This window comes from Ostreococcus lucimarinus, chromosome 10 (assembly GCF_000092065.1).
Source record: "Ostreococcus lucimarinus CCE9901 chromosome 10, complete sequence".
Lineage (NCBI taxonomy): Eukaryota > Viridiplantae > Chlorophyta > Mamiellophyceae > Mamiellales > Bathycoccaceae > Ostreococcus > Ostreococcus sp. 'lucimarinus'.
Genome location: NC_009364.1, coordinates 268,615 through 280,350, shown reverse-complemented (window position 1 = coordinate 280,350; position 11,736 = coordinate 268,615). Strand labels below are relative to the sequence as shown.

The 11,736-nt window shown below is 63.9% G+C and overlaps 8 protein-coding genes across 8 annotated transcripts; 4 read left to right on the top strand and 4 right to left on the bottom strand.

Annotated features, from left to right (window-relative positions):
- Window positions 1-14: 14 nt before the first annotated feature.
- On the bottom strand, window positions 15-629 carry OSTLU_94845 (predicted protein; the record flags this gene model as incomplete). Its single annotated transcript, XM_001419921.1, has 1 exon — window positions 15-629. The coding sequence occupies one exon, from the start codon at window positions 627-629 to the stop codon at window positions 15-17; it is 615 nt and encodes a 204-aa protein (XP_001419958.1).
- A 220-nt stretch (window positions 630-849) lies between these two features.
- On the top strand, window positions 850-3,366 carry FtsH9 (AAA-metalloprotease FtsH, chloroplast precursor). Its single transcript, XM_001420096.1, has one exon. The coding sequence runs from the start codon at window positions 1,287-1,289 to the stop codon at window positions 3,318-3,320; it is 2,034 nt and encodes a 677-aa protein (XP_001420133.1). The 5' UTR covers window positions 850-1,286; the 3' UTR covers window positions 3,321-3,366.
- A 48-nt stretch (window positions 3,367-3,414) lies between these two features.
- OSTLU_12975 (predicted protein) lies at window positions 3,415-4,074 on the bottom strand (the record flags this gene model as incomplete). Its single annotated transcript, XM_001419920.1, has 1 exon — window positions 3,415-4,074. The coding sequence occupies one exon, from the start codon at window positions 4,072-4,074 to the stop codon at window positions 3,415-3,417; it is 660 nt and encodes a 219-aa protein (XP_001419957.1).
- Window positions 4,073-6,860, top strand: OSTLU_17060 (MC family transporter: ADP/ATP; the record flags this gene model as incomplete). The annotated part of the gene is made up of 2 exons (XM_001420095.1): window positions 4,073-4,117; window positions 6,006-6,860. The coding sequence occupies 2 exons, from the start codon at window positions 4,073-4,075 to the stop codon at window positions 6,858-6,860; spliced, it is 900 nt and encodes a 299-aa protein (XP_001420132.1).
- Window positions 6,861-7,118: 258 nt separating this feature from the next.
- OSTLU_17059 (predicted protein) lies at window positions 7,119-8,087 on the bottom strand (the record flags this gene model as incomplete). The annotated part of the gene is made up of 1 exon (XM_001419919.1): window positions 7,119-8,087. The coding sequence occupies one exon, from the start codon at window positions 8,085-8,087 to the stop codon at window positions 7,119-7,121; it is 969 nt and encodes a 322-aa protein (XP_001419956.1).
- A 436-nt stretch (window positions 8,088-8,523) lies between these two features.
- On the top strand, window positions 8,524-9,990 carry OSTLU_93339 (predicted protein; the record flags this gene model as incomplete). Its single annotated transcript, XM_001420094.1, has 1 exon — window positions 8,524-9,990. The coding sequence occupies one exon, from the start codon at window positions 8,524-8,526 to the stop codon at window positions 9,988-9,990; it is 1,467 nt and encodes a 488-aa protein (XP_001420131.1).
- Window positions 9,991-10,053: 63 nt separating this feature from the next.
- On the bottom strand, window positions 10,054-10,269 carry OSTLU_26128 (predicted protein; the record flags this gene model as incomplete). The annotated part of the gene is made up of 1 exon (XM_001419918.1): window positions 10,054-10,269. One exon carries the CDS (start codon window positions 10,267-10,269, stop codon window positions 10,054-10,056), a length of 216 nt encoding a protein of 71 aa, XP_001419955.1.
- A 398-nt stretch (window positions 10,270-10,667) lies between these two features.
- Window positions 10,668-11,675, top strand: OSTLU_38298 (MC family transporter; the record flags this gene model as incomplete). The annotated part of the gene is made up of 1 exon (XM_001420093.1): window positions 10,668-11,675. One exon carries the CDS (start codon window positions 10,668-10,670, stop codon window positions 11,673-11,675), a length of 1,008 nt encoding a protein of 335 aa, XP_001420130.1.
- Between the last annotated feature and the right edge of the window lie 61 nt (window positions 11,676-11,736).

The window sequence follows — 11,736 nt, the reverse complement described above, 5'->3', positions numbered from 1 at the left end:
CACGCGCTCGAGGATCACAAAAGCGCGCGAACGGCGTCGACGTAGCTAATGGCGCACTGTAAATCCCCGGCCGGCGCGCGATACGCGCGCAAAGGACAACTCTCGCGAAGATCTTTGAGGACGAAGTCGCCCAAATCGTCGTCGGATTCGGCGGCGGCGTTCGCCGTCGACGTCGCGTGCGCGGCGAACTCCCTCAACGCCGCGCTCGCCGTGCGCGCGTCGTTCGTCGCGCGATAACTCAAATCTAAAATAGTCCCCACGTACTGCCCCGAGCTCGTCTCGACGCGACAAATCTTGACGTTGAAATCGCCCGCGTCGAACGCGTCTCCCGCGACGACGTACGACTGCGCCGCTCTATGAAACCGCGTCGCCGACGACGCTAAAAATTCCCCAACCTCGTCTTCGTCGCACGTGTACGTTCCCTTCACCTCGTCTTCGTTCGCGCGGTCGTCATCGCCACCACCGCGACCGTCTCCGCTCGCCGCGCCTCGCGCGACGACGCTTCGCCGCGTCGGATTCTTAAACTCCAGCGTCCAAAACTCCTCGGGCGCGCTTCGCAGCTCCTCCTTCGTCGGTCCGTCCACGAGCGAGCCTTCGGGAACGACCCTGCGCATGCATCGTATCGCCATCGCGTGCGACGCGCGCTTGCTCGCGCACACGTTCAGCTCGCGCGTTAAAATCTCACGAAGTCGTAGGTACTCGCGCACGCGCGGCGCCGCGCTCGAGGACGCGCGATCGCGCGCGCGCCACGCGCACGCCACGCGCGCGGGCGCCATCACCGCCGCGACGCGCGCGCCCGTCGGACGTCGCGTCGTCGCGCTATGCCGTCGGCACTTCGAGTCGCGATGGCGATTTCGAGCGCGGCGCCGACGCGCGCGATGCGCGCCGACGCGTCCGGACCGCGCGCGCCGACGCGCGCGATGCGCGTCGCGCGCGCGCCGCGCGCCGCGCGCGTCGCGCGCGCGCCGGGGGCGCGAGAAGACGCGCGCGAGCGACGCCACGTCATCGTCGTCGGCGCCGCCGCGACCACGCGCGCGGTGACGGACGGCGCGATCGGACGCGCGCGGCGCGCGCGCGAGGACGTCGTGACGCGAGCGTCGACGTCGACGAACGCGCCGGGGGAGCACGGCCCGGATAGACGCGAGAAGGGGAGCGAGAATCAGCAACCACCGAGCGCGCCCGAGGCGAGCGCGCGAGGCGAACGAGGCGAACCGACGAGCGATGAGCGCGGACCGCGCGAACCCGAGCGCGGGTTGGCGTGGTGGGTGGCGAACGTGCTGCAACCGATGGAGCTGGCGAAACTGGTCGGGAAAGGGTTTTTGTTTTACGTCGCGTTTAGCGCGACGGCGTTCGCGCTGAGCGCGAAGACGACGACGAAGTCGCATCCGATACCGACGCGGTTTGATGCGTTCGTGGATAGTGCGAATAGAAACGAGGTGCGAGCGGTGCACATCGATGGGAATCAGCTCACGTGGGCGCCGAAGGCGAGGAAGATGGTGACGACGAGCGCCGCAGCGGAGGGGTCGACGGGGACGCCGTTCGACGAGCCGAGGGAGGTCGAGGTCGTGTATCACACGTCGCGACCAAAAGATGCGCCGATGCCGTATGATGTCTTGCTGAAGAATAGAGTAGATGTGAGCGCACCAGATTCCAGGAACGGACCGAATTTTGCACCTTGGGTGGCGTTGCTGATGTTCGTCCTCTTGGTGAACGTGTTTCGAGGTCAAGGTCAAGGCAATTTCGGCGGTCCGGGGATGCGAGGGATGGGATCTCCGGGTGGAATATCCATGCCCGGCGTGCAGCGGGGCGGACGCGCGCGCGACGCGATCGCGCCGCCGACGACGACGTTCGCGGACGTTGCTGGCGTGGATGAGGCGAAAGAAGAACTCCAAGAAATCGTCGATATTCTGAAGAACCCGGCCAAGTACGCGCGGCTGGGCGCTCGGCCACCGAGCGGCGTCATGCTCGTAGGTGCACCCGGGACGGGCAAGACACTACTCGCACGCGCGGTCGCAGGCGAAGCTGGCGTTCCATTCATTTCGATCTCCGCATCTGAGTTTGTTGAGCTCTACGTCGGCATGGGTGCGGCGCGCGTGCGCGAGGTGTTCGCAAGAGCCAAGGCGCAGTCGCCGTCCATCGTCTTCATCGATGAAATTGACGCCGTGGCGAAGAGCCGGGGTGACGGTAAGATGCGAGGGATGGGTAATGACGAGCGCGAACAAACTCTAAACCAGTTGCTCACCGAGCTCGACGGGTTTGAGACAGAGTCCATGGTAATTTGCATCGCGGCTACGAATCGTGCCGACACGCTCGACGCCGCGTTGCGGCGCCCGGGACGTTTCGACCGTACGATCTCCGTCGATCGACCAGATAAGCAAGGTCGACGCGAGATCTTGGCCGTGCATACCGGACGTCGGGCGCTTCCATTAGCCGAGGACGCCGGTCTCGACATCATCGCACAAATGACGGCGGGCTTCACCGGCGCCGACTTGGAAAATTTGGTCAACGAAGCGGCGCTACTGGCGGGCCGCGAAGGTAAGAGCACTGTGAGTTACACTGATTTTGAAGCCGCGGTGCTTCGTACGATCGCGGGCATTGAGAAGAAGCGAAGCTTGTTGACTGCGGGGGAAAAGCGCACGGTCTCGGCGCACGAAGTGGGACACGCCCTCGTCGCCGCGGCGGTAGGAAGACTGATTCCAGACACGGAGCGTCCGGAAACGCTGAGCATTGTGAGTCGAAGCGGAGGCGCTCTGGGTTTTACGTACACCCCACCAACCGAAGATCGTTGGTTGATGTACAAGGATGAACTCCTGGGGAAAGTGACGACGTTCATGGGTGGACGAGCGGCAGAAATGGTGGTGTGTAAGCGCATCAGCTCGGGTGCGAGCGACGATATTCAACGTGCGACAAACTTGGCGTACAAGAGCGTCGCTGAATTGGGTTTCAGCGCCAGCTTGGGCCCGATGAGTGTTTCTACGCTGTCTTCGGGAGGAAATGAAGATCTTCTCATCGGCTCCGATAAAGCAAGTGAGGCTGACGCTGTCGTCGAAAAGGAAGTCAAGCACACGCTCACCACGTCTTTGCTCGTCGCGTGCGATGTCGTTCGGTCCAACCCGGAAGTCATGAGCGAACTCACCGCCGCACTCGCAGAGAAGGAGAAAATTTACGGCGACGAATTGCAAAAGTATCTCGACAGAGTTGTCGCGCCGCCGTCGCTTGCGCTATTCTTACGCGGCGAAGCTCCTCCGGTGACCCCGGCCGACGTCGAACTTCTCTCCAACTTCCCATTGCCAGAGTTCGCGTCGACGACGGCACGATGATCTCGACACGGCATGTACTGATATTCGATTTTTTAGATACGTTGTCAATGATCGTGATTTACAACCAATACAAAATTAATGCTACACCGCTGCTCTACTGCTGCTGCTCAAAGTACTCGGCAAAGTGCGTTCTTTGCAAGTCCTTTTTGTTCACCTTGCCCATGGCGTTTCGAGGCATTTTGTCGGCAAACTTGACGACGCGCAAATGCATCTTTGACGCCAAATTTTGGCGAACCCACAGCGTTACATCACCCTCCGTCAAATTTGCGGGCTCGCCCGTTTCCATGTCGAGCGCGAGAACGACGAGCGCAACCGCTCGTTGTCCGTACGCTTCGTCCGGGATGCCCAATACGGCGACTTCGGCGATGGATGGATTTTCGAGCAGGCGCGCCTCGATTTCGAGCGCGCTCACCTTGAAGCCTCCTATCTTAAGCACGTCCACAGATGCGCGCCCGAGAATGCGCCAAAACCCATCGCTTGCCATCGCTGCGACATCTCCCGTTTTAAAGTATCCACTTTCGTCAAAGCTCTCCGACGTCGCCTCTGCGTTGTCATAGTACTCTGTGAACAAATTGTCACCTTTGACGAGGAGCTCACCCGGACCTTGAAGATACTCACCGGAATCGACATCCGACGTGTCCTCGTCACCGTCCGCGCCAACCAAAGGTGCGAGCTTCACTTGAACACCGGGTAATGGCAATCCGACGTATCCAGGCTTGTGTTTGGACTCTTCGTACGGATTGCTCAACGCCATGCCGATCTCCGTCATTCCGTATCGCTCGAGCAAGCTTCGTCCCGTGAGTCGGCGCCAATCCTCCAGCACCGGCACCGGGCACGCCGCTGACCCACTCACGGTCAAGCGTAGTCTCGACGCCGCGGCGATGGATTCCGCGCGCGCTTCAGGCGCCATGTTCCCTTGCAAAGCGCGCATGAGCATGACGTACATCGTCGGCACGCCCATGAAAACCGTCACCGGCGGCTGCGCCGCGTCGCGAAGTCGCGCCCAAACCCCGCGAGGGGTGAACGTACGGTGGAACTCCACGGTAGCGCCAACGACGTGCGCGCACAACCACGCGTTGACGATGCCGTGGATGTGATGCAAAGGCAACGCGTGGATGATTCGATCGCTCGGGTCCCAACGCCACGCGTCAATCAAGCCCGCGCACTGCGCGTACAGCGACCTGTGCGTGTGCAACGCCCCTTTGGGTCGACCGGTGGTTCCGCTCGTGTATATGATGAGCGCACCATCATCTGGCGAGCTCACGACGTCGTCCAACTCCGCGCCGTCGGCGTCGGCGTCCTTCCATTCCGCGTCGAGCCTCCGCACGTGCCGCAGCCGCAGCGTCGTCAAATCGAACCGCGTCGCCACCCTCGCATACTTCTCATACGTCTCCGAATCCTCCTCCCCGTCCGCCAACGGCGGTATCAGCACGACCCGCATCCCCGAATGCCGCATCACGTACGCCGCGTCTTCCTCCGAGTGCGAGCTCGCGATCGGCACCGACACCCCCCCGCGCGCCCACGTCGCGTACGCCGCCGCGCAATACTCCATCCCCGCCGTCGCCGCCAGTCCCACGCGATCGCCCTTCCGCACGTCCAGCGCCTTCAACTCCTCCGCCACGCGCGCCGCGAGCGCCATCACCTCCGCGTACGTCGCGTCGCCGTCGCCCGCCGCGTTCGCCGTCGCCGTCGCGTCCGGCGCCGCGCGCGCGCGTTCGCGAATCGCCTCCCACGCCCCGATCGCCGTCGCTCGATCCTCGCGCGCGCGCGCGCGCGTCGTCGTCGTCGCCGCGCGCGCGCCGCTCGCGCGCGCCGTCGCGCGCGCCGCCGTCGTCGCCGTCGCCGTCGTCGTCGTCGCGCGCGCGCCCTCGACGCATCGACGCCACGCGCGCCGTCCGACGCCGATTCGCGGCGTCGCCATCGCGCGCGCGGACGACGCGGCGGTCGTCGTCGTCGTCGTCGTCGTCGCCGCGCGCGTCGTGCGCGCGCGTCGCGCGCGCCGCGCTCTGCCGCCGCGCGGGCGTCGCGACCGACCGACCGACCGACCGACGCGTGACTGTTTGCCCAGCGCGTGACTGTTTGCCCAGTGCGCTCGGTCGGTCGGTCGGACACACGCCACCACCCCCGCGCAAGATGGATCGCGCGCGCGAGCGCCGGCGCGGCACTCCACGCACCGCTCCCGTCCCGCGCGTCATGGCCCTCAACCGTGAATTTTACGCCGATTGTTTCGCGCGATCCGCGGTCGGACGATTCGATCGCGCGCGCGCGCCGGTCGCCGCGAAGCCGTTCGCGGCGGCGGCGAAGAAGGAGTTCGACTTGACGTCGTTTTTGAAGGATCTCGCCGCGGTGCGCGCGCTCGACGCGATCTCGACGGAAACGCGGGCGACGGCGCGGGCGCGAAGATTCGTGCGCGATGGTTGGACGCGGAATGGGCGCGCGAGGGAGGTCGCGCGCGCGTCGAGGACGGCGATGGTGGCGACGCACGCGGCGCGATCGCGGCGATCGGGCGGCGCGAGATAAATGTCGCGCGCGGGGGATTCGACGTAGTCTGGGGGTGATTCGCGCCGTGAGATGGGAAATGCGAAGGATGATGGGAAAGTCAATCCGGACGCGCGCGCGGGCGCGCGAGACGACGCGCGAGGGACTCGAGACTGACGGAAAACTGGCTGGTTTTGATGCGCGCAGGGTGGAGTGTCTGGTTCCATCGCGAAGACGGCCACGGCGCCGATCGAACGCGTGAAACTTTTGATTCAAACGCAAGACGCGAACCCGAGAATCATGTCGGGCGAAGTGCCGCGATACACGGGCATCGTCAACTGCTTCACGCGCGTGAGCGCCGAGCAAGGTTTCGGTTCGTTCTGGAGAGGTAACACCGCGAACATCGTGCGTTACTTCCCGACGCAAGCGTTCAACTTTGCGTTCAAGGATACCATCAAGGGTTTGTTCCCGAGCTACTCGCCGAAGGACGCGTTTTGGCCGTTTTTCGCCGTCAACATGGCTTCGGGCGGTTTGGCCGGTGCCGGTTCTTTGTTGATTGTTTACCCGCTTGATTTTGCGCGTACGCGTCTCGCTGCCGATGTCGGCAAGGCTAACGACCGTGAATTCACCGGTTTGGTCGACTGCTTGTCCAAGATTGCCAGGCGCTCCGGCCCGATGGCGCTCTACCAAGGCTTCGGCGTCTCCGTGCAAGGTATCATCGTGTACCGCGGTTCTTACTTCGGTCTCTACGACACCGGTAAGGGTGCGCTCCTCACCAAGGATTCTTCCTTCATCTTCAAGTTCATCGTGGCCCAAGTCGCTACCAACGCGGCTGGTGTTCTCTCCTACCCCTTCGACACTGTTCGTCGTCGCTTGATGATGAACTCTGGCGCGGGCAAGAAGTTGTACAGCGGCACCGTGGACGCCTTCGTCAAGATTTATGCGCAAGAAGGTATGGGTGCCTTCTTCAAGGGTGCCTTCTCCAACGTTCTTCGTGGCGTCGGTGGTGCGCTCGTGCTCGTGATGTACGACGAGATCAAGGCGGTCATCAACCCGGAATAGAATTGAGACGAAAAATTCGCCTTCTCGAGACGACTTCTCTTCTTTCGGCCCGACGCGACGTCGCGGCCGTATTTACCCGCAGAGTACGAAAACTGTGTAATTACGCCATACTAGTCACAATCGCCAATCAATCAAAGCGCGCGCCGCGTAGTTTCGTTGCGATGCGTTCGCGCGCGGGGTATTACGTCGTTCGTACACGTGGTATTACGTCGGTATTAACAAAGGAAAAAGTGTACACGCCGCGGCGAGCGCGATCGCTCAAGCCGCAGAAGACTGCGTCACATCAGTGCGACAACTCGGCAAAAATTCGTCCATCACGTCACGTGGTTTGTCCACGCTGCGCCGTTTGTGTCCCGATACGAGTCGGCAAACTTCGGGAACCGAGATGGCGTTGTTGGAAATATACATAATATCAGTTTCGTGGAGTTTGGACCCGCCCATGTCGCACTGAAAAATCCACGTGGGCTCACCGTCTTGCGTCGTCGACGCCACCGCGCGAAGCGCGACGCCTACACCGTACAGCGGATCGTCGCCCGTGAACGACCTCGTTCGAGGCAACCGCACGCGCACGAGCGTGCTCGTCAACTCGACGGGTTGTAAGTGACACGTCACTCGCGGTTCGCCGAGCGTCTCGATCAATCGCTGTCTCGTCGCGCGTTTGCTCTCGAGCTGTCGACGCAACTCTTCGAGTTCTTCGGGTTCGATGTCGCCGAGCACCTCTTGCATCACCGCGTCGTCGTCGACGGAGGACGAGAGCCCCATCTTCGGCGTCGGCGTCGCCGCCTCGTCGCCATTCGTCGGGGCTATCGTCACCATCTTCGCCTGCTCGATCTGTAAGTGCAAAATCCGCGCAGCCTCGATGACGACGTTGTGAATTTCGTGATTAATCAGCACGCGCTCCCGCTCGGCGTCCACCTCCATGATCACCCCGAGCCGATCGCGAAGGTACGCGATCAGCTCCGCGCCCGTCCCCTGCAGCGCCGCGATCCCTCCCCGCACGTCCACCACGCACGTCCGCTCGTCCGTCCACGTCCCGAGCGCGCTCGGCGCGCAGAGTTCGAAGAACCGCACGCGCTCTCGCGCCTCCGCCTCCGTCTCCGCCGTCTCCACGTCCACCGTCAGCGTCGCCGTCCCGCGCGCCTCCGCGCCGTCGCGCGCGTTCGTTCCCGCGCGTCCCGACGACGCCGCGGCCGCGCCCACGCGTCCTCGCGCGTCCTCGCGCGCCATCGCGCCGCGCCGATTCGAACCCGGCGTCGCGCGATTCGCGTCGCGCGCGCGCGACGTCGGCGCGTCCGCGCGCGCCCGCGCGCCCGCGCGCGCGACCGTCGTCGTCGTCGTCGTCGTCGTCGTCGTCGCGCCGCGCGTCGCGCGTCGCCGTCGCCGTCGCCGTCGCCCGCGCGCGTCGCTCTGCGGCGTCGCTCGAAGATATTTCGTCAGATATTTCGTCACGCGTCGTCGCGCCGGGTCACGAACCGCGTGTACCTCCCCCTCGAGGACATCATCGATTCACGACCCAGTACAGTCAAGGGGTACACGCGACGACGCCGCGACGCGGCGAGCCGCGGCCTCGCGCGCCGCGCACCGCGCCGCGATGCGTCGCCGGCGCGCGCGCGCGCGCGCGAAGACGCGCGTCGCGCTCGCGTGCGTCGCGCTCGCGTGCCTGATGCCGCGCGCGCGCGTCGACGACGCGCGCGTCGCGACCGCGACGGCGACGGCGACGGCGACGGCGACGGCGACGGCGACGGCGACGGCGACGCGCGCGACCGGGGTCGCGCTCGCGCGCGCGGCGCGACCGGACGACGACGACGACGACGGTCTGTTCGATGGCCTGCTCGACGACGACGACGACGACGACGACGACGACGACGGGGGAGAAGATGGCGACGGTGTCGAAGAAACGGTCGAAAGCGACGACGACGACGGTTCGGCGACGACGCGACGCGACGACGACGATGACGCGGACGAGGACGCGGACGAGGACGCGCACGAGGACGCGCCGGAAGCGGGGGACGAGGGAACGTCTGGCGAGGATGAGGGGGCGTCGACGACGACGCTGGACGACTTGGTGCGGTTGGGCGGCGTCGAGGCGCGCGCGCTGATGCGTGATTTGTTCGTCGAGGCGAGTAAGTTTGGGTTGGATTTAGACGACGAGGACGAGGACGAGGACGAGGACGAGGACGAGGACGTCGATATCGAGGGCGTTTTGGGGCAGGCGCTCGGGATGGATGACGAGGCGTCGGCGGAGCTGCTCGCGGTGGAGTACGTCGAAGAGGAGGACGATAGCGAGGACGAGCGCGCGATCGAGCAGAGGAAGAAGTTATTATTAGGACTAGGGGTAGATATAGATGCTGAACCGACGCCGGCGGTCGTGGAGGACGCGACGGAGGACGTCGTGACGGAGACGACGACGGAGACGACGACGGAGACGACGACGACGCCCAAGCCGGTGCTGCGCGAGGTTCAGCCCAACGTAGCGTCGAGCGCGAATCGCGAAGCACACGCGACGAAGTCTCGAGATGGACGCACGTTACTTTCCGTCATCGACGCTAATAACGTGCGTTGGCTCTCGTGGGACGACATGCCCGAGAGGTTGCGAAAGCACGTCGCGTCCACCGCGCCGGACGCCGTCGACGCTCGCGCCATTCGCGTCGGAGGATACTGGCGAGCGGCGAGCATGAACAATCGCCAGCGGCGAAAGAGTAAATCTAGGAATGGTTTCCCTCTTCGCCAGGGCCAAGTTGAGGAAGAAGTGAAGGAGTGCAACCAGCGACACGTCGTGACAAACATTCAGTGCTTCAACGAACACGCTAGGTACGCCGTCATCACCGTCGAGGCGTCGCACACGTTTTATCCCGGGGATTACGTGACTTTCGAAAGAATTGGCGCGCAAAACGCCGAACACGCGCGCGAGATCAATAGTCAGCATCGCGTGTTCGCGGTTCCGGTGCCGCTCGACGCGGACGTGTCCGCGCTCAACTGGGACAACATTTGGGCCGAGTCGCCCTTGGTTTTGCCTCGACAAAGCGTGTTCGCGGTTTCGTTTGACACTCCCGGTAGCGCGTGCGACGCGTTTCCGGTGTCGAGCGCCATAGTTCGACGTTCCGCGAACACGCGTCTACCATTTTGCTGACGCGCGTTTCCGCCCAACTGTTATTTCAACTCTATTCTACACACGACCACGCTACGATTCGCGTCACGAGCCCGACACGAACCCGTGGCCGAGTTCGAAATACGACGAACCACTCACCTCGAGCTCGCCGCTGTCTTGCAACGCCTGCATCTTCGGGCGAAACGTCCTGTACGCCTCCGTCGACTTGTGCGTCGACGCGTACGCGTCCAAACTCGCGTACCGTTCGAATATGCCATACTTGAGCGGATCCGTCTGGCTCCGCGCGATCTCGTAGTGCATCAGTCCCGCCTCGTTCGCCCTGCACCAATCGGCGCACCGCGCCCACGCCGTCACCAGCTCTTTCGCCGCCGCCTCCGTCTTGAATTCGAGCTCGACGTGGAGCACGAACGCCCCCGCCGCGTTCCTCGGCCGCGTCCCGACCGTCCGGACCCCGCGCGCGAGGTGCAGCGCCGCCAACGCGAGCGCGACGAGCCATCCGAGCCGCGCGCTCGTCGTCGACGACGACGTCGCGCGCGCGCCGGCGTGCATGGCGCGATCGCGCGCGACGGAGTGCGCTTTTTCGTCCCGACGCGTTGTGGATAGAATCGCGCCGCGCGCACACGACGACGCGCGGCGCGCGCTCGACCGCGCGCGCGCTCGAGGACGCGCGAACGTCGCGGCGCGAGCGATCGACGGCCATGGACGGGGACGCCGCCGCGCGTGCGCGCCGATGGGCGGCGACGAAAAGCGCCGCCACCGGCGCGACCCGACGCGAGGACGCGCGACGCGCGACGGCGCGAGAGGCGCCGTTCGCGGCGAGCGCGATCGCGGAGCGCGCGTTAGCGGTGCTGGATGGATCCCGGTCGGTCGCCGCGGGCGGCGGCGCGGGAATCATCGCGCGGACGGCGAGCGCGCCGTTGGATCGGATCAAGCTGCTGTTTCAAGTCCAGGCGATGGCGTCGAGCGGGACGTCGGCGACGGCGTACACGAGCGTCGGGCAGGCGTTTCGAAAGATTTACGCCGAGGAGGGGATATTGAGTTTCTGGAAAGGGAACGGGGTGAACGTCATTCGCGTGGCGCCGTACGCGGCGGCGCAGTTGGCGTCTAACGATTACTACAAGTCGCTGTTGGCGGACGAACAAGGCAAGCTTGGGGTACCGCAGCGCCTTTTGGCGGGCGCTTTGGCGGGTATGACGGGAACAGCCATCACGCACCCGTTAGACACCGTGAGGTTACGCTTGGCGCTACCGAATCATGGGTATAACGGGATGATGCACTGCTTTGGAACGGTGTACCGCACCGAGGGCGTCGGCGCGCTCTACAAAGGTCTCGGGCCGACGTTGGCTGGCATAGCCCCTTACGCGGCGATTAACTTTGCGTCGTACGACATGGCAAAGAAGATGTACTATGGCGAAAACGGTAAGGAAGATAGGGTGTCTAACTTGGTCGTCGGTGGGGCTTCGGGCACGTTTAGCGCCACCGTGTGCTACCCGCTCGACACCATTCGGCGACGCATGCAAATGAAGGGCAAAACTTACAACGGGATGTACGACGCCATCACGACAATAGCGCGGACTGAGGGCGTGAAAGGTTTCTTCCGCGGATGGGCGGCGAATACACTCAAGGTTGTGCCGCAAAATTCTATCCGTTTTGTGTCTTTTGAGATTTTAAAAGACCTTTTCGGCGCTCCGGCGGCGAAACGTTGATCGATTATTCCTTCGTATTAGACGATATCGATAGGCTTCTAGAATTCTAAGTGTCATTCCA

Excerpts from the sequence above, each read along its gene's own strand:
- FtsH9 (XM_001420096.1), top strand. The coding sequence starts at position 1,287 with ATGGAGCTGGCGAAACTGGTCGGGAAAGGGTTTTTGTTTTACGTCGCG.